General features: G+C 37.8%; 1 protein-coding gene and 1 long non-coding RNA gene across 5 annotated transcripts; both read left to right on the top strand.

Annotated features, from left to right (window-relative positions):
- LOC146451766 (potassium voltage-gated channel subfamily KQT member 1-like) lies at positions 1–24,437 on the top strand. 4 transcript variants are annotated; one of them, XM_085098686.1, is made up of 16 exons: positions 1–438; positions 4,637–4,739; positions 5,550–5,676; positions 6,750–6,819; positions 6,947–7,043; positions 7,725–7,850; positions 8,403–8,513; positions 9,699–9,794; positions 10,032–10,155; positions 12,577–12,702; positions 14,659–14,710; positions 16,683–16,758; positions 18,246–18,340; positions 18,495–18,523; positions 19,265–19,323; positions 21,762–24,437. In XM_085098686.1, the coding sequence occupies exons 1-16, from the start codon at positions 107–109 to the stop codon at positions 22,701–22,703; spliced, it is 2,565 nt and encodes an 854-aa protein (XP_084954812.1). In that variant the 5' UTR covers positions 1–106; the 3' UTR covers positions 22,704–24,437. The 4 variants fall into 4 exon arrangements, with proteins under 4 accessions (XP_084954812.1, XP_084954809.1, XP_084954813.1 ...); XM_085098683.1 differs by having other exon boundaries at positions 10,032–10,344; XM_085098687.1 differs by lacking the exon at positions 12,577–12,702 and having other exon boundaries at positions 2–438.
- LOC146451767 (uncharacterized) lies at positions 14,721–16,549 on the top strand. Its single transcript, XR_014859952.1, has 2 exons — positions 14,721–15,557; positions 16,404–16,549. It is a non-coding gene; the product is annotated as an uncharacterized LOC146451767 (long non-coding RNA).
- Positions 24,438–27,778: the final 3,341 nt, after the last annotated feature.

Here is a 27,778-nt window from a genome sequence, read left to right as displayed (position 1 = left end):
GCTTGCGATTGAGGCTTGCGGCAGTTGTTTGTGAAATTATTTTTGTTGATGGCAGATCGGTGGGGTTGAGGTTCTGTGTTGGTTTGGCTGTGATATGTTTTGAAGTATGACCAAGCCTGTTACAGCAGATTTACGGCGAGAAAGCATTGATATGCTCGGAGTTGGTGGATCATTCAACGAGAAACACGCTGCGGCGAACTTTGTTGACGAGGCTGGAGAAGAAACACTTCCAATGCGAAAACTTGATCAGGATTCGAGGAAGACGGGAGAGTTTATACTACAGAATGGCCACAGAAACAAAGACGATAAACACAGGGAATGGCTTGCGGAGAAAAGATGGGGACTGTGCCCCGAAAATTATCGAAAAATACAGAACTATTGTTTTAGATTCCTGGAAATGCCACGAGGTTTTATGTCGTTCTCTTACCATGCTCTTTTGTAAGTATACAGATCTCTCTTCTGGTATTTGATTCCAGCTAGACTCTAGCAAATTAATATTTTATTATGTGAAAGCGAAGAGATTATAACCTATCGCGTATTTTAACAGGTCTTAAATTCGAGAGTTCTTGCGGGAATTAACACTTTGTGTCGGTATAGCAAAACTTGCATCCTAACTTTTATTTTTACGTACGCAATTATCTTTCTCTTCTGTTTTCATTTTAGAGCCATCAATTTTTCCCCGGGGTATTGCAGTATAATATTTTAATGTTTTGATTTTATCTTTCTTCACCGTACCGAGTTTTACAGATGTTGCACTGACTTAAATAACAGTTTTCGAAATGGATTGGTAATTTATTTTTCATTTGTGACTATTTCGATTCATCTGCTGAGAGCATAGGAGTTGTAAATACGTGCGTGCTGTCAAAATTTTCGAGATAATGTTAGTTAATCAATTTGAAATTAAACAACAATTAGATCACTTCGGACTTTTATTTTCCTCAATACACGTTCTTTCCTTTCTCTTATTGGTATTGCGTGAGAAATGATATAACCCTGAAATTTTAAATTTTATTTTGCGTTGGTCGAAATTATTTATCATAATCGAGAGGCGATATCGTGTTTACTTAGCTTTAGCAATATTCTCGCGAAAAATTTTAAAAGTAGCAAACTAGCCACAACATATCTCGACGTTTATCTGCGGCCAAGAAGTTGTTTCCGTCCTCCTTTTCAAATATTTCAGTTCAAATATTTCAGTTTACAGGTTGTCCTGTCGTATATTTTGCTCTTATGGGAAACCTTGTCAATTCTTGGATCGCTTTGACAAGATTCAATCCCGGGGTTCGATCACTTTACTAAAGATCATTCGAGACGTTTTATTTACGCCGATCTCTGTATTTCTGAGTGTTTCAGTTGATAAACAAATTTCCTGTTTGATTCCTAATTGGCCTCAATACTACGCCATAGTGCTAAGTGAAGGCGATTGAGAAAAATTTCTTCTTTCGATCAAGTTTTTCGTTATGTGAATAAGAGAATGATTTCTGGTCCCCATTTTTTATTAATCTTTTTTGCCAAGCTATCAAAAAGTTGGTTAAACGTGGGTGAGTTATCTATCAATCACTGTCGGATGAAAACCAAGCTAATCATGTTTGTTTTGACATATTTTTGCATATTGTAGCATTGTCATACAAAATGCAAGTTTTTAATGCACTGTTTCACTATTTCATTCCTTCTGTTCTTGGTTTTGCATTGAAAAGAGGTTTGTTAAATGATTAATAGCTGTTTCAGTATCACAGATTAACAGAGTGAAAATTGCTCAAATTTTTTTTCCTGTCCCTTGCTGTGCATGTTTAGCAACTCACAAAATAAACAAGATTGTTTGAAGTTGTAGTCCGATTATTTACAATAAATACAGCAATTTGAAGTTTTAAACAAAGCCAATGTTTACTTCAATCCATAAAACATGTTTAAACCTTCCAGTCTGAATGTTAATGTTTTTGGATTATAAATTTCTTTATCTATAAACTGAAAGGATTCATTCCAAATACTCTATACAATGATGTGTCAAAATATTTTTATAGTCAGCATGGGGGTCTTAATTGACCATAAAATTAAACGTTAGAACTGTTTATTATGATTTCATAAAACGTGCTTGTTTTCTTGAAATCGGAAATGCGTGTAGATGATATTAGCACAGTGTTTGAACAGAAGAGTCGAGAATCTGATAAAAATCCTGAGATCATCAAAGTAGGTCATCTATTCTACTGCCAAAAATACAGTTGATCAACACTTGGTGAACCCTTTGCCATGCACAGTTGCCAAATTTTGTCCAGTTACGTATGGAAAAGATTGGAAAACAGCCAACATCACAAAGAAATTCTGCTCAGTAGGTTTAATCTGTCATGAATGGTATCACTTTAGAATTAAAAGCTTGAGCCATTTTGCATGGCATAATACACAGTACCACAGAAAAGGACTACTCAGTAGCTTTTTTAACCCATTTGAATCGTCACACTTTAGGATTTCATCCACAGACTCAAAAGTTAGGATCACCTTGTACAGCATAATAAACTGCACCTCATGAAAGTACTGCTCAGTAGCTTTCATTTGAATGGTCCTACTTTGGGATTTCATCCACAGACTCAAAAGTTAGAATCACGTTGTACATCATAATAAACTGCACCTCATGAAAGTACTGCCCAGTAGCTTTCATTTGAATGGTCACACTTTAGGATTTTATCCACAGACTCAAACAATGGAATCGCCTTTTACAGCATAATAAACTGCACCTCATGAAAGTACCTCCCAGTAGCTTTCATTTGAATGGTCACACTCTAGGATTTTATCCACAGACTCAAAAGTTAGGATCACCTTGTACAGCATAATAAACTGCACCTCATGAAAGTACTGCTCAGTAGCTTTCATTTGAATGGTCCTACTTTGGGATTTCATCCACAGACTCAAAAGTTAGAATCACGTTGTACAGCATAATAAACTGCACCTCATGAAAGTACTGCCCAGTAGCTTTTATTTGAATGGTCACACTTTAGGATTTCATTCACAGTCTCAAAAGCTAGATCCACCTTGTACAGCATAATAAACAGCACCACAGGAAAGTACTGCTCAGTAGCTTTCATTTGGATTTCACCCACAGACTCAAAAGTTAGAAAAGTAAGCTGTCACTCAAGTCATGTGACCTATTTTTAAGACACTTTGTGGTGCTAAATAAATAGTACCAATGTAAGTCATTTTTGGATGGCACCGGTTAAGGGTTTCATCATCAACAGAGATTAGAATACTGTCGCACCTAAGTGATTCTCTTATTGAATTCAAAATGTCCATTAGTGTCAATTGCGCTGTTCTGTTAATTAGTGGGTTCCTTTAATTTACATTGTATCCCTGCTGGGTCTGTTGTTATACACGCAAATATTGACATAACCATGCTTACAAAATGTATCCAATGTGTCACCCCTCCAATCACTGAAAGCCTGTAATTTCTGAGATTGTAATAGCCCTTGGGGGGGGGGGGGGGAGATTGGGGAAGTGATGGGGGAGGTACTCCCCTATAATAATTATAGGGGAGTAAGCTACATGTATAAAGTAGGTATGTGGAGCACCAAATGGTACGGTTTTTGAGTCGTTTTCAATCTGAAATAGAGTATGAATTTTACCCATTTTGAATTTTATAGAAACAGGCATGGATTCTGGAGACCAGGTCTGAAAATGGGTTTGAATTTTAGAAGCCACTGGTCTCAAAAAAGTTACCAGAAAATTACATATTATGTTGGTCTGAAATAGGGCCTGGGTTTGGAGAGCCAAGCTGCACACTCCCACCAAAATCTCTCAGTAAGGGTGGCTTTCTGTTGTATTGTTTTTCATATACAAGGTGTGATATTATTACACATATTTTGAAGGTCATTATCAGCCTATTATCGCACTAGCATTATGGCAAAAGAATCATATTGTCCCACAAAGCTTTCTAGTTGTATTATACATGTACTTTTGCATGCATGTTCATGCAAAATGTATACTAGACTTGGGTATTCTGGTACATTGAACTTCCTTATGGTTGCAGCTAGTTATGTAGTCAGAGATAATAGTTTGGGTGCTGTAATACACATATACTGGAGGAATACAAAGTGAGTCACTGTTCAAAATGCATAATTTATGCTGCTGTGAAATAGTGTTTGGTCAGCCTATTTATTAAGGCAAACCAGAACTAACATAATCAGAGCACATATAGCTGTACTGTTAGTGATTTGTTTTTTCATGACTGAGTACATCTTATTCTAGCCTTTTGATCAGCAAGTTTAAGAATATTGCATTATTCTTTCAGACTCCTTGAAATACAGTGTATTTACATGTAACAGCTCATCTTGTATTCAAAACATATTACTGGAGATTACTAATTAAGCCAATTTTCATGATAATCATAATTTATGGACTTCTGTGATGGAAAACAGCTTAATTTAATAATTTTTAATAAATATGAAATTGAAGGGACTGACTCCAAATTTTCGCAAATGAGAAGATTTTTGGAAACTTTCTTCCACTTAAAGTTACTTGTAATATGTTTCTTCTTGACATCAAATTTTTTATGATTAAAAAAAATATTTAAAATGTGCAAAAATTTGATGTCCCAAAATTCCCTTCTGCAAAGTACATTGTACTTAATAATTACATTTCTTTTTGTTTGCAGGTTTATACTGGTAATTGGAAGTTTGGTTTTAACTGTTTTAAGCACAGTTCATACAAAAGATAAAAACTTTGAAATTATTTTACGTACACCTATACTAGCTGTGGTAAGTCTGACTCAGGAGTTGTACAAACTTTAATATTTATTGGTTAATAATATACGGTGGCATTAAGCCGTCTCTGTCCAAGCCTTAAATGGAGATGTCTTTTCTGTTTGCCGTCAAGTGCACAGCAGTCAAATGCAAATTAGTGGTACCATTTTGTGGTTATACAGCTGTCATTAAGGTTTTAGACACATTACATTAAACATGTTGCTTCTCACCCATATCAGTCTCTTTGGTTTCTGAGTAAAATGACCCTTCTGCGGTCAATATCACGTCAAAATTCATTCAAAGGCATTCAGCCATAGCAGGTGGTACAGGTTATGGTCCTTAATGATAACTCAGGGTCAAAAGCTACTGTGCTTACACGGGCGATTTTGTGCTTTCCATTAAATAGTTTGTAAGTACAAATAATATTGGTGACATCCCACAAAGTCTGCCAAGAAGCCAAGAAAATGTGATGTTTCCTCAAACTTTCTTCTGGCCAAAGCTGACAAACTTGGTCAAGATAGTATTAGTTTTTGAAATACAGTTTGAAATGTGTAGTTCCAGAAGATATCATTATCTCCACCCCCCCCCCCCCCCTCCTTTCCCCATCCCCAACAGACATAATTGGAAATCCCAAATCCCAAAAGGTGGGGTCTCAAAGGCCCCAAAATTTAAAGTACAAAACTAAAATAGAATTCCAGAGGGATAGGGTAAGGTAGAAAAGATCCCTTTTGTAGGGGGGTGGGGGACATTTTCAGGAAGTAGTGAGAGACTTGTTAAATTAGTAATTAATAAAAGTTAATATTTATTTTTTCTTTGCATCCGCAGGAGGTTATTTTAATTATTATATTTGTAGTAGAGTATATTACACGTATATGGGCAGCAGGTTGCCGCAGTGCTTATGTAGGATTAAGAGGAAGATTACGTTTCGCTGTGAAACTCTATTCTATTATAGGTAGGAGGCAAATTTTTATTGCTATTTATGTTAATAGTAATATTTGCATCTATATGGTTTGTGTATTGAATTTGTAAATAAATATAAAAAGGTAAAGTGAAGTGAAGTAAAGTAAAGTAAAACTTTATTTATCCAGGGCGGCCCATTCAGCAACATGGCTCGTATCCAGAGGGGCCCTGGTAAACAACTGGAGTTTAGTCTTTCATTTGAATATGGAGTAAGGGGATTGCTTAGGGAGACTGTTGCTTGCAATAGTTCCAATCAAAAATACCTGCAGTTTTACTGAACACCATTTCACCCATAATTTCATGAAGTGATAACTTATTTAAAACTAACAGGCACGCCTTTATCATTCAACTGAACATTGTTGATGTTTCAGTGCTCAGTCTTCACTTTTTCATTATCTATTCCTTGGACTAGTATGATGTAAAATTTACTAGGCAAAAGGCATCACCTGGTAGTCAAGCCCTGAATCACGTATGAATAATAATGATGGTTATTTGTTGTAAAGTGCGATAAAACCCGCCTTCTTTCTTTCATTTTGCTTCCTCTTTTGTGATCAATAGAATCTGTTTAATATTTTTTTCTTCACTTATCTTTCCAAAACCTCTTCTTGTGGGACAAGCCCTCCCCAGTGGCTAGTAAACCTCGTCTTTTAGTTTTTTGAGCACTGCTTTTAATCAATAATTCTAGTGAACATTTACAGTGCGAGGCGCCTTACCGTGGCCACCGAACAAACCTTTTTTTACAAGTTAGCCAATCAGGATATGCAAATTTGATTAACGGTCACATCTCCTTGCAAAGTCCAACAGGCAAGTGATGCAACAACGAATTAGTGAAAACGCGTCGTTTTTTATTTTATGGCTTTCTTGTAAAAAAAGTCTGTTGGGTGGCCATGGTAAGGCTCGTCGCATGGTAAAAATGAAAATGAGCCCTAGTACATGTAAACCCACACAATATTTGTTTGGACATTTTCAATGGCATCATAAAGATGTTGATTCATTGTTCATTTTTATCCTCATTCATTTTCATTTTAAATTGTTGGGTTCATGTTTTTTCATTTTTCTCAACAGACATGGTAGTCATTATTTCTTCGATTGTGGCAGTATCGTTGGCAAGCAATGTGTCTACTTCTCCAATTAGGTAAGATAAAATGTAAGCAAACATAGGGAAACAAAAATTTAATGAATTGTATTCTTTTTGTTGACTAAGATGCAGCATTTAATAATTTTATTGCCTTTGTTAAAAAATGTTCACCTCTCTCTTCCAGGTTATTAAGGTTTCTTCCTCTGCTTCGAGTTTTAAGATTTGATCGCCAGGGTGGAACATGGAAACTCCTTGGTTCTGTGATCTTTGTTCACCGTCAGGTGTGAAAATAAGCAAATTATCATAAGACTAATTTGTTAATCATACAATTTCAAAAACAGTGAATGCTGCAACTATATAGAATGTATGAGAATGATGTATTATTCAGTGAGTGACAGGCAAACTTGTAAAAAGGAAATCTGAGCACTTGCTCCTATCAGGAGTGGAATCTAAGACCTTCCGATAACTAGTTGTTGAATTGTGCAGGGGAACAAATTGGATGCAACATAAATAAGCCATAAGCTTGAGGATTGGTCTTTTGCCTTGTTGGATGATGAGCATCAAAAATGCCAAAAGCAAATCACGTTGTTGGTGCTTCTCAGATTCTCACTGCATGCATCCTTATTTTGTAGATATCATCTGCCAGGCAAGCCAGTGTTACGGGTTTTCCATTGATTAAGCAAACATTAAAAAAAAAATATTACAAAATTGCCCTCCATCAGCAAGCAGCCACTACTGTTACAGTCAATCTGCATCATGTATGACCAGTATTTTTGAAATATTTTAAACAGAGTTTTGAAATTGACATGGCAGTCTTGAACATTGCCAGTGAAATTTCGGAGTTTCCTTAGAAATTTCTCTAGTTTATTGATCGTATCAAGCTATGAAGTTTTCTTTACACCACAACATTAAGTATGAAAAAACCCCAATTGTTTCATTCTTTGAATTATTTGTATTTTCAGGAACTTCTCACAACATTTTACCTTGGTTTTATCAGTTTAATATTTGCCTCATTTGTCCTCTATATGGCTGAAAAAGACAGCAATAAAGAGTTTGAAAGCTGGCCAAGCTCCTTCTGGTGGGGAATTGTAAGTAACTAAAGTACTTTCACTCTGAAAATATAAATTTGAAAGCAAATTTGAGCAGGATTTTAATGCTGTATAAGGTGGCTGTATAAATTTGTTTGATCCAGTTTACACTTTATAGAGTGTGACCTGATTCACTTGAGAGCCACAGAGCAATACTTTTTTGTTGTACTGTTTATAATGTTGTACAGGTGCCCATACAGCTGTACATTCTGGTCTGGATGAAATACTCATTACAACCATATAAATATAATGTCAGGCACTTTCCTGTCAACTTAACATTCTGATTTGAAGATTTGAAAAACATTTTAGTGGATGTCAGTTTCTTGTTAACTGCAAACCAACCTGTTCCATTCACAATAACCATACAACTTACGCAAGAGAAACTAAACGCAACTAGAAATGGACAAATTGAGCAAAATTTTCCAGTCATTCTGGAATATTTTAGAACATTAGGACAACTTGGCGAGGTGCACCCAAAATTCCAAACCTTTGTTCCGGAAAATTTTTGTTGTATTTGATTCCATTCTGTATGTCACCATGGTCACATTATAGGTTACCTTGACTACCGTGGGCTATGGCGATGCTGTGCCTGAGACATGGTATGGCAAGATGTGTGCATCTGTTTTTGCACTTTGTGGAATTTCATTCTTTGCCCTGCCTGCGGTAGGTCTTAATTTGTCAATGTTTGTTTTGGATCAGTGATCATGCATAAAATTCCCTTGTTATAAATATATTTTTGTGAAACTAGGAAACATGTGATTAGTCATCAGTTTTTTAGTCCCACTTAGTGATATCCAATTCAAGTTCCATCTGTGTACAGAGGACATGTCTGAAAAGTACTTTCCAGAGTGTTACATTCATGATTGTTTCCTTTTAAAATAATACGTCTCTATTTAATCTCATTAATGAGCTCACAAGGATAGTACAGTTTTAACTGAAATAAACATCTACTGCAAATAGAGTGTTTTCATTCACATGCCTACTGGCCATACTGGTTTACTGAAACAAAAGAAAGTATTACATCAAAGTAGTGTTCAATTCCCAGAGGTTTAGTTTGGGACACAAACATGGCCGTTTGTGACGTCATGTGAAAACAGTCTATAGCAAGCCTCAATCTCGTCTAGCAGTTCCCTGTCCATCCAGCTATTTATATTTTACTGAGCAGAGGAGTTGAACTTAAGACTGTATAAAAATGGGCATAACTTAGAGTTCCAAGTCTGTAGCCATGAGCACTTGATCATGATGCACACACAATGAAGCCCCTTTGGAACTTTGCAACGATAGTTTAGAGTCGATAGATGTGTTTTATCAGTCAGTGACACAGGCGTACTCGAAAAAAGAAATCCGAGTGCCCCTATCAGGAGTTGAACCTAAAACCTTCCGATTACTAGTTTGGTCTGCTCTACCACTGAGCTACAGGAGACTCGTGGGAGCTAAGGCCATTAAACTAGGTTCATGGGACAAACATCCTGCATACTGCTAGGATTGGAATGTCATGTGTGGCATATGTGCAATGGAATATTTTAAGCCTAGTGGATAAGTGAGAATGATGTATCATTCAGGAAGTGACACAGGCATACTTGGAAAAAGGAAATCCGAGTTCTCCTAAGTGGTGTTGAACCGAAGACCTTCGGATGACTAGTTTGGATGCTCTACCACTGAGCTACAGGGGACTTACAAAGTGGGAGCTAAGGCCATTAAACTAGGTTCATGGGACAAATATCCTGCATACTGCTAGGATTTGAAAGTCAATGTAAAAGAAATGTGATGTTTTGGATTAGGTTAGTTCAGAATTGTCAATTAATATTGTCAAGTAACACATTTTTGTGCTGATTTTCCTTTAATCAGGGTATTTTAGGTTCAGGATTTGCGTTGAAGGTGACTCAACAACAGCGTCAGAAACATTTTCACAGGAGAAGAAGACCTGCAGCAATTCTCCTCCAGGTAACAATACCTTCTCTGTTTCAATTCATTTTAGTCTTGTACCAGCATATCCTTACACAATAAAAGTCAAAGTAAGAATACACTGTTTTATAATGCCTTTTAATTAGCACATCATTTCCATTAACTTTCATCAGTTTACAGGATGTTTGTTCAAATGACAGTGAAGAGTACCCAGTTACAACAGCTTTTTGTGGAACACTGTATTAATCTAAGTTTTTCCCGTCTATTTCTCTTAAGTCTTACTGGCGCCTGTTCTGTGCTGATCTTAACTCCAAGTCGGTAGCAACATGGCTTCCGTCAATCTACTATAATCGTCAGCAGCACCTCTTAAGAAGTGTTATGGAGAGAACTGGCACTACAGGTACGACACTTGGAGACAACAGTGACGAACTTGAATCACATAGACGGAAACGTTCCATTTGGAGCAAGCCACAGAAAGGCTTGAGGCGGGGCTCATTTGATGTGCTCTCCAATAGATCAGATTCAAAAATTGTACCCAATATGAACAGACGATCTAGTGCCTCAAGTGTTTTAGACAGTGATTTCTTTGGTGAGGTTTCTTTTACTTTCATCTACACTTGCACGTCGGCACAAAAACATGTTAGAATTTGTTGTGAAAAGTAATATCATTGGCCACCAAGCTTATAAAATGTGATGGCCTTTCAGTCAGATATCTTCATCCAAAAAGTAACTTCACTTGCTTCTTTCTTGATTACTGTCAAAATTGAAGGTTGCTGAATGTGCAATAGCTGGCACATAACTGATTCCTTGTATCAGGAAATCTCCAGCTACAATCTTGGACAGAATAAAAGGAAAATTAACGCCCCTCTCACCAAAATCAATGATGAATTTGTGCGCGAAGCAATACGCTCCATTTTCCATCATTGAAATGGGGGAAGGGGTGGCCTTAATGTTTAATTTGAATTGTCCAAGATTGTGGCACTGCTACTTCAGAAGCTAAAGCTCAGCATTTAAAATTCAGGTTCAAGAAGAATCACACTGTCAAATTTTGAGTTTAGTGGCCATCCATATTCCCTTTGATGTCAAATTTAGCCATGTTCTTGTGTCACACATTTTCAGTGCACTTAACATTAACATTTAATACCTTCTGGCACTATAACCATATATGTTGATCAGGAATAGTATCAGCATTATGCATGTTGAAGAATTATTTTATTTTATTATTTATCTCACTGTTTTGTTTATTTTTCTTCAGTATTGTTGCTTCTCTGTGAATGTCACTTGCACATGTGTGGCACCAGCAAGAAGAGATATTTAAATAAGTTTGTTATACACCTGCAATTGCACAGAAAAAGCTAAATTAATAACGTACAGTAATTGTAAAAAAAACAAGTTAACAAAGCAAATGAACAAGACTGCAGGGGAGAGCTTAAGAGTGGGTTGTCTTGTGCTAATGTTGGTGGCTTGGGCAATCCATTTGTCTCTGCGCGTGTGTTGTCTTAGTTTGCTCCACAATATACAATCTTGTCTTCCTATGCCAAATTGCTGGTAAATTGTTGTTAGTCCTGTTTGTATTAAAATGCTGGATGGTAATCCTGTGATATTCTAGCATCTTAGTTGTGTCGAGTGTATAACTTGGCTTTCGTGTTATAAAATGTGAATGTTTTTCATTTTGTGTGTGTGTTTGCTAGAACAGACAACAGTACAAATTAATACTGCCTAGTATCACTTGAATATCTTTCAATGGTTCTTAGAAACCAGTAATGTGTCAATTCTTTGAAGTTTAGAATTTTGGGCCAGCAGAAAATTTTATATGGAATTACAGTATGTTCCTTCTATGGTATTCAGACTGTATATCAAAATAGATCTGATTAGGAGAAATTTAGATTTCAATACCAAAAATGTATGCCTTTCTTACAGTATTAGTTTGAGAAATAGGCATTCTTTTATATTCTATGTTATATGTACAATGCACATGTTTCATTTTTGGAAGGATTTTTTTTGTTTTCTGACAGTCAACTATTTTAGTTCAGTACGGTGTAGTATTATTAACCAGTATACATAACAAATGCATAGGGACTTGAGACACATGTTGAAATCCTAATAACTTCAATCTACTCCTAACTTAAATACAGCTAACAATTGAAGGGTTAGTCTCAAAATAAACTTAAAACACTTATAACACAACTAACAAACAAATACAATAAAAGTAAACTTAAATCATCGGCAGTGATACAATGAGATGCAAAAGTGTTGCCACTTTAAAATTAATCAATTCTCATACATGTACCATACAATTCCAAATAATTATATTCTAATCCTTGGACTTTTATTTGTGTAAGGGACCTTTTAAAAGGGGGCTTACTTTTGGGGAGGGCTGATTTTCAGAAGGGGGGGGGGGGGGGTAATTATGGGATGGAATTTTGCTTTTCAAGATAAGGAGGTGGGGTTGACTCTAGGTCGAAACACATATTTGGTGTGTTGGTTGGTTTAAGGGGGTGGGGGGTGACTTCTTAACAGAAGGATTTAACATCTAATAATTAGGGTGGCTATGTTTGGAAATGGTACTTTGGTTCAATCGGCCATAATATCAGCATTTTACAATAGTAACGAAAAAAGCCTTCTCAAAGTGGCTACAAGTGAATTCTGATTGAACAAGAAATTAAAACAGAGTATGTGGATTAATTTGTAGTGGTTATACTTTTGTGCATCACATTGTAATAGTGAGATAAAAAATTAAAAGTTTTCCACTGATGGTAAAGAATAAAAGTACATAAATGTAAGTTAAATGAATGTGTAAGATAATCTCTGTTCTCAGCAGATGGAAGGTCTAAGCATGGTTTGTACAATAGTCATGATGCAATTGTGACGATGTTCTCATCCCAAAATATTCCATGTTCAATTGTGCACCCGATAAAGTCGTCTAACCCAGCCTCACTATGGGGTGGTAAGTGCATGAATTTTTTAGCGTTTCTGGATTAAAGTAAGTTAAAGTGAATTATAAACATCATGCCACATGATAAGTGAAAAAGTGACTTTGATAAATGAATAAATGACAGAAGGAGCTTTCCCAAGTCAAAGGAAACTCAGTTTACTTAGGCTTGAGAACGCTTCTTCGTTAAAGGGAAAGTATCACGTAAATTTGATGTCATTTCAAAACCCAAAAATGTTTGTCTGTCATCATAAACTAAAAAATAATTGTCTAGTTTTGTTATAAATTATTGCCCCAGTGCAATAAAACTGTTGATTAATGCCTCTGGACCGAGACAAAGCAAGTTGGAATGGATTGAAACTGGAAAATTAATGTTAGGGTAACGTTTTTCAAGTTCTTGCATTTTTGTTTCCAAAATGTGCTGGAACAGATCACAAGTTGTTCCTTTGAAGCATTGAGTTGATTTGTTTGCTCTTGTTGTTCTAGAATTATTTTGTTGCTTAGTGAAGGTCTTATTTCACCATTTTTAACCAAAAAAAAGTTGAAAACGTCACAGCACTTCCCCTTTAATTCATATGGGTAAATAAGCAGTCCTCTTAAAAACGTCTTGCAGTGAAATTAGTTTGAAGCTTGGTGTCAAGTATTTGGGGCTTACATACTCTGTTGACACACTGACCTCACACTGGACTTGGCCCCCAGCGGGCAAGCCAAGGTGGCCCTTCTTGCCTTCTGTTCCTATTAATTTGCCTACTTCAACAAAGGATTTTGAGAGGGCTGTCTATAAATGAACTTAACTTTTGACTTAAACCATTGGTAAACGATCTTTGTTAATACTTGCACTTGCACATCTACAGTGATCACTCTGCTACTTTGTAAAGGACTTGCTGTTGCCGTGTGAACACGACACCAAAACATGACCTAAGTGGGCACCAAACTTGGTGTAACTGGATGATAAATGTTCAAAATTTGAAGTTCAATCTGATGAAGTTTCCACTACCCAGCAATATAGCACTATAGTTCCTTTAGAATTGACCCCCTTATAAATAGAATTTAAATTGCCAAATTGAAAGATGCTTGTAAAGCAACACGTTTCTCGGTATCTCTTAAAAAAAAAAAAAAACAACACATTTATATTTCAAAATATTGTGTCCGCAGTTGACTTGTGCTCATTAATTTTTTGTCTTGTTAATTAAGTTATGAGCCCAATAGTCCTTGCTTGGTACCAAATTAGGTCATGTTTTCATGCAAGTTTTTCATGCTTAGATGCAACCTGTGGCAGCTTCAAAACGATACCATTTTTCCTTTAATACTTAAACTGTTTGCTATTGTATTTTCTGCCAAAAATGGGATGAGAAATTTTAGAATGAACATTAACGACAATCCTTGTAGAAATCATTAAGTCAACAGAATAATATAACTTGACTAAGTTTTTTTATTTAACTCTAATATTAAATAAAAGCTTACTTGATGTAACCCTGTTAATCAGGTTTGTCTCAGGGATATGAATTCTAAATTCTCTTAATAACTCCATTCTAAAATTACAGCGAGAATGAAATCTTAAGTAAAAACCACTTAAATGAAGGTTATTGACCAATACTTTCCTCTGGTTCTGTTTGTATGTGTTGTGGTTCAAATTTCTTTTTTTGGTTTAAATATTTTCAAATCAGTTTGATTTTTATTTCCCTTTGTCTCAGGTTCTGGTAATAAATACTGCACAAAGGAAAATAGAAATTAGCTGGTTTGAAAAATTGAACCTCCCCCCCCCCCCCCAAAAAAAAAAAAAGTTATAGTAATAAATAAATAAATAAACCATATGCAATACTTTGTAGTAATAGTACATGTACTGAAAATTTGAGATGAATGGTAACAATTGCATTTAATTAAGCAATATTAAAAGTAGACAATTTAAGATTATTAAATAGTATTACAAAAAAACTAATGGTTTATATGTACACCAATGGATCTTTGCAGATGAAAATACACTGTTAGCATTTCAGCAGGAAGGAGAGATGCCTTGTATTGAGTAAGTTTTTATTGTTTAATTCAATGTACAATTAATTTATCTCAGTATTTTTCTTTGCCTTATAGAAGACAAACTTTATGTTTGCAATATTTTACCTCAGGGATTATGTGTTTTTACTAATGGCAGAACCCCCGGGGGGAGACTTATTGAAATTACAGAAAGTGAAATTAGACGTATTTGTCCGCCTTAAACGAGGGGAAGAAAAATCGATAGCGAATTTATTTTTTTGATTTTCATACGAGAACAACACGAAAATTCGATCAAGCAAATAAAAAAAATCTGTCATATACACTTTAAGTGACGGAGGTAATTGTCATACCTTTTAGGGGTTCAAATTAGTGGTTGTTTGATACGCCTTACGGTGCTAAAATCTAATTAAAAATGGTTTCCGTCATTTTACAGTTCCGACAAACACCTCTGGAATCCCCCCCCCCCCCCCCCAGGGGAAGAACAGGTCATGTGATGCATTGACTCAATTTTAAGCATGTGATCTTTTACTGAGTTTCAATTCAAAATTATGTATGCTTTTTTTTTTTCTTATCAAATCTCCCAAGATTACCTGTGGGACCCTTTGATTACTAATCTTGGGCTAGATTCATAAAGCCCTTCTACATACTATTGTTCAGAAACAATCTTCACTTCACTTGTCTCCTGGCGCCAAGATGATGCATAGAGCCTCGTTCAGAAACAATACATAAGTTATATCTCCCGGATTGGGGGAGGGGGGTACTCCCTTATATGGGCTATATAGGTATGTGCGGCGCCAAAGAGTATGGTTTTTCAGCTGCCTTGGTCATAAATAGGGTATCGGTTTTAGCAATTTGCCGCCATTTTGGTAATAAACAGGGTATCGATTTTTTCACTCTATTTTTTTTTTTTTTTTTTTTAAGAAGAAACTACTTCTTCATCATTGTGTTTACGGTAACTGTGTACGTGCTGCAACAGCTTGTCACGCGCTCCGGCCACGCGCTGGACTCCAGGGGTTTTTGAATTGAAGTTGACCAGACACTATCAGGTCATAAATAGGGTATCAAATTTTTGGTCAGGTCATAAATAGGGTAGGGAAAATCGCAGATTTTGGTCATAAATAGGGTAAGGGTTTCGGGAAGCGGGCCGAACACCCCTATCCAATTTTTTTGGTGAGTACCCCCCCCCCCCCCCCCCCCGGATATCTTAACTTAATTCCTCCCAAGTTAACATGTATCCTAAGAATTAGTCTGTTGTTATTCCAACAATACTTAAACAGAAAGTTCCGTTATAAAAGGGGCCTGGCCTGGCCATTCTCACCTTCAGTTGTCAATCAACCATCAGAGCGTAAACAACTGACCAACAACAAGTTGTGTTTTTTTCTATGGCCCTTACCGATAAAATTGGTTTACTTTCTGGAATAAATCCTGTTGAACAAATTAGAACTGGACATCGTACATTACTGTGGCTGGTCATAATTTATTATTACGAAATTTCGAGGCATATTTTTCAGAGGACGCTTGAGTCAACAACTTGCCACGACTGAGCAGCGCCTAAATTTGCATCTCACACTCACAAAGGTGTGAAATGAAGGAGGGGTTTGCCCTTTTATGGTGGAACATATCTTAACGTATGAGGGCTTTGTGACGCGAGTGGAAGTGGAATAAATAATAACTGATCTTAAAAGAGAATGACTAAGGAATATCTGGGGTTTAAAGTTCAGGAGTAAAGGATATTGCAGTCGTGATGCGTCAGTGATGAATGAGGTATCTGTTTCAAAATAATGGCGTACAGATTAAAACTCATCTTTATTCTCGGATGAATATTGGTAGCAGTAGTGATGATTTTTCTCTCTGAGGTGGGATACTAAAAGAGGAAAACATTTGGTGGTTATCATCTCGATGTTGCAGCAAAGCGTAGCAATCCGTTGGAACTTGGAAGAAGTCGTTTTTCAATTCTCAAGGAGCTGAAAAAGTAAAATTGAATTGGTTTGTTTTTCTTGCAGGTTGAATAATGCTCAAAAGCTGGCGATTCGTCTGATTAGAATCCTAAAACTCAGAGTAGCAATTAGGAAATTCAAGGTGAGATAATCTTCCATTAGAAGATATTTGGTCCTTTTCTTTCGGACATGAAACTTTAGACAAAAAATGTTTTTGATGATGGCTGTCACTACTTAAACGAGATTAAATCGATCAGTGTAACACTACAAAATGAGAGATTTTTTAATCGTATCTTTCTCCAAGGGTTTCTGCAAACATCATTGTTACCATTCGTCGACCAAGCTAAGACAGCCTGGACTTGAGTCAGGCTACAGGGCCGAGTTGTTCAAAGCCCGATTAAGCTAATCCTGGTTTAACGTGAACTATGACTCGAGTTTAATTACTAATCCGTAAGAATTAGTCCAAAAGATTTTTGTCCCTTAGTTTTGCCTCAGACTTTTTTATTACCATTAGCTTAAAACCAGCCTTTAAAATCATTTTTAGTAAGTGAGATGAAAACCTCGGTTAACTTTTACCCGTGGATTAGCGTTAATCGACTTTCGAACAACCCGGCCCAGAACACGATCTTGTATGTGGCTGACTAACTCCTTGTTCTCTGCACCTGTGTCCTCGATAAGGGTCCTAAGCTTAGTGATGGTGGGTCAACTAGGGTTTGCCTGCCATGAGATGGCTCCCACACTGTGATCTTGTTGGCCGATAGCTCTGCATGACGAAGGCAGTGCCCAGCAAGGGTCCGACGCCTTGAAATAATAATAATAATAATAATAATAATAATAATAATGATAATGATAATGATAATAATAATAATGATAATGATAATAATAATGATAATCATAATGATAATCATAATCATAATAATAATAATAATAATAATAATAATAATAATAATAATAATAATAATAATAATAATAATAGCAATTAGATTTTTACGATTGTATTGTATTGTATTGTATTGTATATTTTGTCTCAAACCGGATTGAATTTGACCGAGGGTAAATAAAGATTACCGCTACTACTCTCGCTCATTATAGGGGATGTTTTATATACACCCTTGTTAAACTAACTGCAGTGCAGGATCACAGATATACTTAACTATCGCCTGCCTTCAAGCGTTTTATCGTTGACTTTCATTCATTACATCGGTCGTGAATAGTTATTTTCAAGCCTGAAAGGTGTGGATCTGTTTTGCAGTTGTTTTGTCGTTTTCGTGTTAAGAGATCCAGTTATTATGTATGTTTAAATAAACGTGAATGCCCAAATCCTCCGTCAAAAGAGTTTTGATATTTCAATTTTAAGGTAATTCATTGTGTTTGGGCGTTTTAGTTCGTTTGAAAATTTTGACGTCCGAGTTCTTAAACCTTAAGTTAAATCAACTGGTGCAAAGTTCAGCAAAGCGAAGAAAAACACGCAAGCGATGCAAAACGCGGGAAACCGCGTAAGTAAATTCAAGATTGAAGCAGGCTTCAAACTTCTTGTTTGTTCTAATGTTTTTGGCATTTTTGTATGGAAAAGACGTTATACAATCAAGATCTTAACTCGTATATTTTTTCCCCTGTGCTGGTTTTTAGGAAGCAAGAAGGCCTTATGATGTCAAAGATGTGATCGAGCAGTATTCAACAGGACACGTGGAAATGTTAGCAAGGGTGAAAAATCTTCAGGCAAAGTATGTGATATTTTAAAGACGTAAACATCGAAGACCGATATCGTTATCTCAAGAAACTTTCACTAGTTCTGATCCTCCTTTCAAATGTTTGTTAAAATCTACTGTTATTAGAAGTTTTATAGTTACTGTAGTATTTCGATTTTCTTCATTTTAGGATGGACAAATCTTTAGGTTTGAATGGAGGTAAGTTTCTGCACGTTAATTAATTGTGGATTTGTTATAACTGGTGCTTGCCAGTGCTTAGCAAGCAAAATTAAACAGAAGCGTTATGCTCGTAGGGAACTACTATTAGAAATAGGTTTACGTTTGGCCCAGTCCACGATGACTGCGTCATCCAATGAATCCATTGTGATTGGCTGAAATGAACCAATCAGAACTCCAGTTACTACAAGCAACGTGTAACTGGTGCCAAACGCGGCAAAACATGTAAACGAGCTGCAAGGAATGCCAAAGGCGGGAAAGTATGAAACCAAGCGCGGGAAAACGCTCGTAAACAAGTCATTTGGTTTTGACCGTCACGTCACGAATTCCTCCAGTGCGTGACATGACGAGCTAAAGAACGTCTGCGTATATGCGCGCGGGAGGCTATTGTGGATGCGCTCAAAATTGACTTCAGTGTCAAATTTTCCGTTTTCACTTTCCAAGTCACTTGTCTTTGTTAGAAATAACATCATGATAAGTTTTTGCGTGATGCAGTTATGAGTCATATGGGCCTGTATTGGTTTGACTATGTGACTGCGTGATGCAGTTCTAGTCAAAGACCCACATTTCACCCTTGCCCACCATGGAGTCTCCATTAGCTCAGTGGTTAGAACATCCGACTAGATCACGGAGGGTCATGGGTTCAAGCTCGGAATTTTTCCGAGTTTCCCATGATGCAAAAACTTATCATGGTGTCAATTTACTTGTCTCTCATATTTTCAGACGAACAAAGTGCAGGGAAACTTGGAATGAGCAACAGACTCGCTAGAGTGGAACAACAGGTGAAATGTGCAACAAATTTTTGTTCAATAATCTACCAATGGTCATTGGTTGCTGTTTTTGTTGTTGTTTGTTTCTTTCCCGTGATCCACTCCGTAGAAGGTTTTTATCTTTCTTGGGTGCCAAGGTGTAGCACGATGAATTTCGCGATTTTTACAGATGTTTTTATGGTGACAGCGATTTCTTGTGTATCCAGTTTGAAACATGCATTGATTACCACTAACCGTGGAGATAACTCAATCCCCCCCCCCCCCCCCCTTCCTGTACGGCTCCCATATAAAAGTGACGGGGGTGATCGTCGGAATTTTTGAAAAGAACCCCTAAAAAAGGTACCAGAATTCTGTTTTGTGGGCGTGGTCTGAACAATTTCTTTTACCCCTAAGAGGTACCAAATCAGTTGACTGACGTTTACTTCCGGCTTAGGGACCGTTCATTTTTTATGAGCAGGGGGGGGCTGGTGGGATTTGGTTAATTGCCACTACGAAACTGTATGACCCCCCCCCTAGCATGCAATTTTTTTCCACATGGCCCCCCCCCCCCCCGCAGAACTATTTTTTTCTGATGACCCCCCCCCCCCTCCCGCCCAACCAGAAACAAATCATACTCCTAACTTTAACAAAACGCTTATGTACTGTTTATATCAAAGATAAACGTAATTGTTACTGTGATTTCTTTACAGTACTATTAACAAGTAACCGTTCTCTACTTAGGTAAAGATTTCTCTTGTTTAAAAAAACGTTTTATAGATAGCAACACGTTTACGGCAACGACAAACCCTAAATTTCCATTTAGATTCTCAAAGAAACTATAAAAATTAATCAAGCAAATGGTTAACGTGAAATTACTCCCCTTCGAGTAGAAACAATTAATACACGTACAGATCTGACTAACAAAATACGGATCGAAGCATACCAATCAACGATTACGAGTCATATTAAACAGAAAAAAACAGCGGACGCACAGATATCAGTCGCGTAGGTAAGGGTTAGATAGGGGTGTTCGTTGAGCCCCAAATCTTGCTTACTAGGGGGGTCCGGGGGCATGCTCCCCCGGAAATTTTTGAAAATCTAGGTTCCCAGAAACCTCATTTCCTGCATTTTGAGACCCATTTTAGGCAAATCACAAATTTGTTTTACAGCAGCTTTTTGAGCTATATACATCATTCCTACGGCATAATTGTTTCAACTTAAACAAGAAAGTTCAATGTACATTCCGCGCCCTGTCGAGTTCTGATAGCTATTCGATCTACTGATAGTCATACACCAAGCTGGTGAACTGCATCATTCTCGGGTGTAGGCCTTCGAACAAATTGACTATCTCGTCAAAATTGACAGGCATATCATATTTGATATGCATTAGAACCAGGGCAGACATTCTACTCTCTCGCATGGTACACCTCATGTAATTGTTCAACCTCCTCATTAAGTGCTTTTTCTTCCGCCATTACTGATCTGTAAAGGGGGTTCGTTCGAACCCCTCGAACCCCCCCTCCTACGCGCCTGGATATTAAAGTACTGCTATTAAAAATGACAGTTACAAGCTTTTCTGAAGATGGCTTACGGCTCAGATTTACCGTCAACTGAAGTCACCAACAACAGTTCTATTATTAAAACTAATCTGGATGTTCACACTAGGCATACTACTGAGTCTACTGATACTCCTGGGTTCAAATAATTTACTAATCAACAGTCTTTATAAAAGTGAGTACTATTAAAAAGAACATTAAACAATCTATTGATATAGTTCAGAGTACAACCACTTTGTAGAAAACTACTCCCCCAAGGATGATTCAATAGTGAGACTGATACGTTTTTATATTAATTTGAACTTGTACAAACATAGGTGTCTACCTCAGTTTATATTCATTATTGCTTTTCCAACAGATATGCTTCATTTCCTCAGTTGTTGTTAATATAAAATGCAGATTTCGACCTCAGTATGTAAAACAAATTAAAAGTGGTTAGGAAAATCGCATTAAATAAAATTGAAATAATATTCAATTTCTTCATCTGTTTCTGTGTTGAGCCACTTTCAATTTCCCCTACTAGCCAATTATTTCTGGTGACCCCCCCCTCTTTCACTCATTTTTTTTTTGGTAGCCCCCCCCCCCCTTTAGTGCCATTTTTTTTCTCGTGGCCCCCCCCCTAAATCCCACCAGCCCCCCCATGCTCATAAAAAATGAACGGTCCCTTAATACCCTAAAAGGTACCACCATACACCTGTCGGAAGTCATCGAAAACCCTAAAAACGCTCATAAAAAAAGGCGCAGAAAAGTTCTAAAAACGTTAAACTTAGCATACACAATGTTGTTACTACTGGGACGAATTTCGCAACAAAAATATATATATATATATTGGCTGTGTTAGGTTAGCAAGGCATTGTGATACCTTACGGTGGATTGCAACTTCATTTTTGTCAACGTTTGTTTGTTTTCTTTCAGGTGATTTTAATGGATTCTAAGCTAGAGACGGTTCTGCGAATACTTCAAAACATGCAGAACACACGAAACTGTCCTTCTGGCGTCAGCAACTCGTATGACTTGTTTCGCGGAAACGCTGACGGTGTGTCATCAAGGCGTTCCTCGGTGTCACGTGCGCATTCCGATCCATTGGACGTGCGAACCCAAATGGGCCTCGTCACTAGTGACGTGACACCAACTGCGGACATACCTTACGTGACACTCAGTGACCCTGAATCGGATCAAAGTTCGTTGTCGGCTTGTGATCGGCCAGTTTCCCAGAATTCATTGCATGGGAACCTGTCGGGTGGAGATAATCAAAGTTTTAGCCAATTAGATGGCTTGTACGTCAGTGACGTCGGTCCTCTTAACGCGCCTTCGTTGTCACGCATTCTCGTCCCTGATAAGAGGCAGTTGTCGGACGTAACTGAGGAGAGTATCACTGGTTCAAAGGAAACTGTCGGTGGGTTGACACCCCCCGGACCAATATCTCAACAGAACTCTACCGCGTCTGATACTGACCCGGTTCCGGGGGGTGCTGATAGTGAAACCGGTGCAGAAGGGGAAGTTTATACTGAGCCCGGGCCGGGGGATATAGAGGTGATTTGGGAAAAACAAGAACCTGTTTCAAAATCACCGCGGAGGAAGCGAAGTCAGTTGAGCTTAAATGAAGCAGTTGAAACAAAATTAACGGACGATGAAGAAGCGTCTCTTTTGGACAAACAAACGGGGACGCCGGAGCGTAAAAAGCCCGTCAATGGACACAGAAGCACTTCACAGAGGGGCGCTGTGGTGGCTTCTAAAGAGGATCACGCCTCTTGTGATACAGAAGTAAGTAATTTTGATGATGCGGCCAGGACAGCACAGACCAGGATGTCTGCGAAGAGGCGTCCACTCGTCAAATCAAACCCAGTGGAGGTGTAGAACGCTAAGTGATCCAGGAATAGCGATATTTCGCTTGTCCGGTCGTTACTAGATTGGTGCGGACCGAGAAAATGCTAGGGCACGCTATTTTAGGTGATTTGGTCACGCTAGGCCACGCTGTCACGCTAGGTCATGATGCTTTTGGTCCGGCCTTTCTGGTCACGCTATCGTTGGTGATTTTGTGACCTCGCGTATGGTAGAAATATCTACAAGGAATGCTAGGATAGCAACGATGGTATTTTTATTTATGGTTTTGAAATTGAACCTTAATTTAAACAAAAGCATGAGACTTCTTGCTGCTCAACGAAACGCCGTGTTAAAATCTCACAAGGACTCGTGGGTGAACTTGAAGAATTCCCTCAGCACGTGGCAGCAAATGTTACTAAACAACGCCTATTGTTAGGTTTGTTTTAGGATAAGAAGCACTGAAGCACCACAAGAAGTCTTTTCGATTAAAGACTTCTATGAAGCTGGACTTCGTAAGTGGTGCTGTTCTTTGACTAAGTTTGCGTGTGAATAGCAATGGCTGTGTAGGGTCTTGCTGACAAAAGACTATCAGTTTTGAAATGTTTCTCTCTTAAAAGAAATAATGACATCTAAAAAAAAAAACAATCCAACCAAAGTAATTACATCTGACCAATCACAGCGAACGCAAATATCAGATGGACCAATAAGAATATGCTTAAATCAACAAAGCGTAGCCGGCGAAAAGGGCGGGAAAACGTGAAACAGATGCCAATCGCGGGAAAATATGAAACCGGTGATAAGCGCGGGAAAACGCGGATAAGAAGCCGTCTGGCCAAATAACCAAACGTGTTTGCCGTGATTGGTCTGAGGCTGTCGCAGACGCACTTTGATGTGATCAAAGAGCAGCTACTCGTCGTATTTGCGATAATGATTTGAAAATTGCTTCGTCAAGGCCCCTACGAGTGAGGAGACGTTGGAGAAAAATTGTTGCGGAAACACAGTTTCCTCGATATTTCACTTTTTGCGCACAAAACGAAACATTTTTCCTTCCGAGAAAGGAAAAAATTTAGCCTTCACTGATAAAAAAAATGTTGTCCGAAACATGTTTCACAGTTTGCGCGTACAGGAAACATCGTTCCGCTCTGTTCTTTCGATTGTGGGGCCTTTAGGTTTTATTTTGGCTTGCATGGACAACGACGATTTTTAAAAAATATAAAATGTCACTTCAACAGACGACACATCAATCCTCTACAGTTTACGAGGTCGACATAATTTTAACCGCGCGCTGGCGACACCGTTGGTAGGCTTTCATATTAGTCTTATCAACCTAAGATAAAATAGTTTCTATTTATGTAGCTAAAACTTTTTTAACTTAAGTTTTACGACAAATGTGTGCTCGGTGGCTTAAAAATTCGCCGACGTAAACACATTTCTCTACAAACGGGAAAACTTAATTTTCCGCGCTTTACTGCCATAAAAAAAAACATGGAAAAGCAGGGCTAATGGCTACTTAACAGTAAATGGCGTTTCACTACACTATTTTTTCCACCGTCATTAAGGGTTGGAACCTTGGTTGTATTTTGTCCTTGCTGTGAAACATGGATTATGAACGTTATTTAAATTCAAGATGAAGTGGTGTGCCATTTTATGAATATTTCCGAGATTTATCTTGATTAAGGTGTATTTTTATATCTTTAAGAAACTGATCTGAAAAACAGTCAATACATAATGTACAGTTAATATAATAAAAGTAAATGTTTATAGAAACTTGTGAAACAGAAGTTAATTTCTCGCGAAATGAACGTGTTTGTAAAAGAATTAAAAAGTTGTTGACACTGGCTAAAAAATATATATATATTGGACGTTTCGGCCACTACTGTTGCCTTCTTCAGCAAAGATAAAAAATGCAAATATAACGGCGTCTTGCTAGAAATATATACAACGATGTGTGATAAATAAATAAATCACACCTCGACGGAATTTAAAAGTGTAACAGTGGTGTAAGGGTATTGTGAAGACTAAAAAAGATTAAAAAGGGCTAAAAACTCTTAATGTTATTGTATATGTTCGGAAGCGCTATATGTTCATTTATGGAGTTCTTATCGCGCACGGAATGCCAAGCCTCAAGAATCAGTCTTTGTCGCCACGCCGATGACCTGTCAATGATTTCAACATTCTCCAAATCTATTTGGTGACCGTGAAACACATGGTGTTTGGCTAACAAAGATTCTTGAGGCTTGGCATTCCGTGCGCGATAAGAACTCCATAAATGAACATATAGCGCTTCCGAACATATACAATAACATTAAGAGTTTTTAGCCTTTTTAATCTTTTTTAGTCTTCACAATACCCTTACACCACTGTTACACTTTTAAATTCCGTCGAGGTGTGATTTATTTATTTATCACACATCGTTGTATATATTTCTAGCAAGACGCCGTTATATTTGCATTTTTTATCTTTGCTGAAGAAGGCAACAGTAGTGGCCGAAACGTCCAATATATATATATTTTTTAGCCAGTATCAACAACTTTTTAATTCTTTTTAACATGCCTGGCTACACACCCAACATTTTTTGAACGTGTTTGTGTCATCGTGTTACTGAAAAAACACGGGTTTCTGTACAAACTAAATACATTGCTTGAAAAGGAACAAGATGCCTGCTACACTGGCATTACGCGTGATGCTGGGGCTGATTCATTTATTCCAACTGTATGCTTTGCCGATTGATAAGACTATCCTTGCTAGTGGAATAGTTTAAGTCACGACGATCGCGTTACGTTGTTTCCTTTGTGTTACGCGACTCAGAGTATCACCGGAAATTTTAGCCTCCCACGCAGACGTTCTTAGGGCAGGAACGCGTGACGAACTGCGTGGGAGGCTACGGAAAATTTGTGAAATTCCATTACGATAACGTAAGCTTCTCAATGACCTCTTTTCAGTCTCGCGTCGTGGTCTAAGACTGTCAAACAAAGCACGATTCCTTCGCCAGGAACTCACCAATTTCCACCGTTTTACGTGTCGGGTGCTTCTTAGAAGTTATTCTTTCGATTTACCGCTTCAAAATGGTGAAATTTCCCTTTTTGAAAACGGCACACTTGAGTCCAGAACATGTTAAAACAATATGGCGCGACTATTTAATCCGTCATTAATAAATATATCAAATGATGCATTGACGTCACACAGGTAGGGGTGAGTGGGTCCCCTCCCTCACGATATAAGCGACAAGAATGGATTTTGATTGGCCTGCCTTTGTTGAAGACAATCAGAACAATACATCCCGAGTAGGAGAGGGGAGAGTTTAATGAACAAGATGCCTGCTATACTGGCACTGGGGCTGATTCATTTATTCCAACTGTATGCTTCGCCGATTGATAAAACTATCCTTGCTCATGGAATAGTTTGAGTCACGACGATCGCGTTACGTTGTTTTCCGTGTGTTACGCGACTAAGACTATCAGCGGAAATTTGTCAAATTCCATTACGATAACGTAAGGTTCTCAATGACCTCTTTTCTGTCTCGCGTCGTGGCCTAAGACTGTCAAACAAAGCACGATTCCTTCACTAAGAACTCACCAATTTCCACCGTTTTACGTGTCGGGTGCTTCTTAGAAGTTATTCTTTCGATTTATCGCTTCAAAATGGTGAAATTTCCCTTTGAAAACGGCACACTTGAGTCCAGAACATGTTAAAACAAGATGCCTGCTATACTGGCATTACGCGAGATGCTGGGGCTGATTCATTTATTCCAACTGTATGCTTCGCCGATTGATAAAACTATCCTTGCTAAAGGAATAGTTTGAGTCACGACGATCGCGTTACGTTGTTTTCCGTGTGTTACGCGACTCAGACTATCAGCGGAAATTTGTCAAATTCCATTACGATAACGTAAGCTTCTCAATGACCTCTTTTCAGTCTCGCGTCGTGGTCTAAGACTAGGGAGTTTAAGAAACGAGGACGGCAACGGTAACGAGAACGTCATTTAAAAATATAACTTCTCGTTTTTGTAACTCTTTCGCAATCATTTAAATTTGTTTAGCTTGGAAAATGGTGGCGAACTCTCCAGGAACTAAATTAGTATGAACGACGTCAAAGTAGGGAAAAATAAAGAAGATTTTGCGTCATACGCTCCCGTTCTCGAGAAAACCTAAAATTTGGTCATTTCACGTTGTTGTTTTGCAGAGGACGGTAAAGAAATGTACCAAAATGTAAAACGCACGTGCAAAGCGATTGTTTTTGCTCATTAAGCCCATTGTTTTGTGGCGTTCTCGTTACCGTTGCCGTCCTCGTTTCTTAAACTCCCTACTGTCAAACAAAGCACGATTCCTTCGCCAGGAACTCTCGAAGATGCTGGGGCTGATTCATTTATTCCAACTGTTTGCCTTGCCGATTGATAAAACTATCATTGCTAATGGAATATTTTGAGTCACGAAGATCGCGTTATGTTGTCTCCCTTGTGTTACGCTACTGAGGATCTCACTGGAAATTTCGGGAATTCCATAACGATAACGTAAGCTTCTCGATGACCTCTTTTCTGTCTCCTATCGCATTACGCGAGATGCTGGGGCTGATTCATTTATTTCAACGGTATGTTTCGCCGATTGATAAAACTATCCTTGCTAATGGAATAGTTTGAGTCACGACGATCACGTTACGTTGCTTCCCTTGTGTTACGCGACTTAGACTTTCACCGGAAATTTTTGAAATTCTATTATGATAACGTAAGCTTCTCAATGACCTCTTTTCAGTCTCGCGTCGTGGTCTAAGACTGTCAAACAAAGCACGATTCCTTCGCCATGAACTCACCAATTTCCACCGTTTTTAATGTCGAGTGCTTCTTAGAAGTTATTCTTTCGATTTGCTGCTTCAAAATGGTGAAATTGCTGTTTGAAAACGGCACACTTGAGTCCAGAATATGTTATAAACAACATGGTGCAACAATTTAATGCAGTTTTAATGAAGAAATCAAATGATGCGTTGACGTCACACAGGTAAGGGTGAGTGGGTCCCCTCCCTAGCGATATAAGCGACAAGAATGGATTTTGATTGGCCTGCTGTTGTTGAAGACAATCAGAACAATACATCCCGAGTAGGAGAGGGGAGAGTTT

Source organism: Pavona decussata, unplaced genomic scaffold (genome assembly GCF_977016875.1).
Source record: "Pavona decussata unplaced genomic scaffold, jaPavDecu1.1 SCAFFOLD_384, whole genome shotgun sequence".
In the NCBI taxonomy this organism is placed as follows: domain Eukaryota; kingdom Metazoa; phylum Cnidaria; class Anthozoa; order Scleractinia; family Agariciidae; genus Pavona; species Pavona decussata.
This window is presented reverse-complemented; position numbering and strand designations above follow the sequence as displayed.

What these genes read in the sequence shown, in the direction of transcription:
- LOC146451766 (XM_085098683.1), top strand. Translation starts at nt 107, where the DNA reads ATGACCAAGCCTGTTACAGCAGATTTACGGCGAGAAAGCATTGATATG. An exon ending in TTTAGACAGTGATTTCTTTG is followed by an intron (nt 10,345 to 12,576) that starts GTGAGGTTTCTT and finishes TGTTCTCAGCAG; the next exon opens with ATGGAAGGTCTAAGCATGGT. An exon ending in TCGCTAGAGTGGAACAACAG is followed by an intron (nt 19,324 to 21,761) that starts GTGAAATGTGCA and finishes GTTTTCTTTCAG; the next exon opens with GTGATTTTAATGGATTCTAA.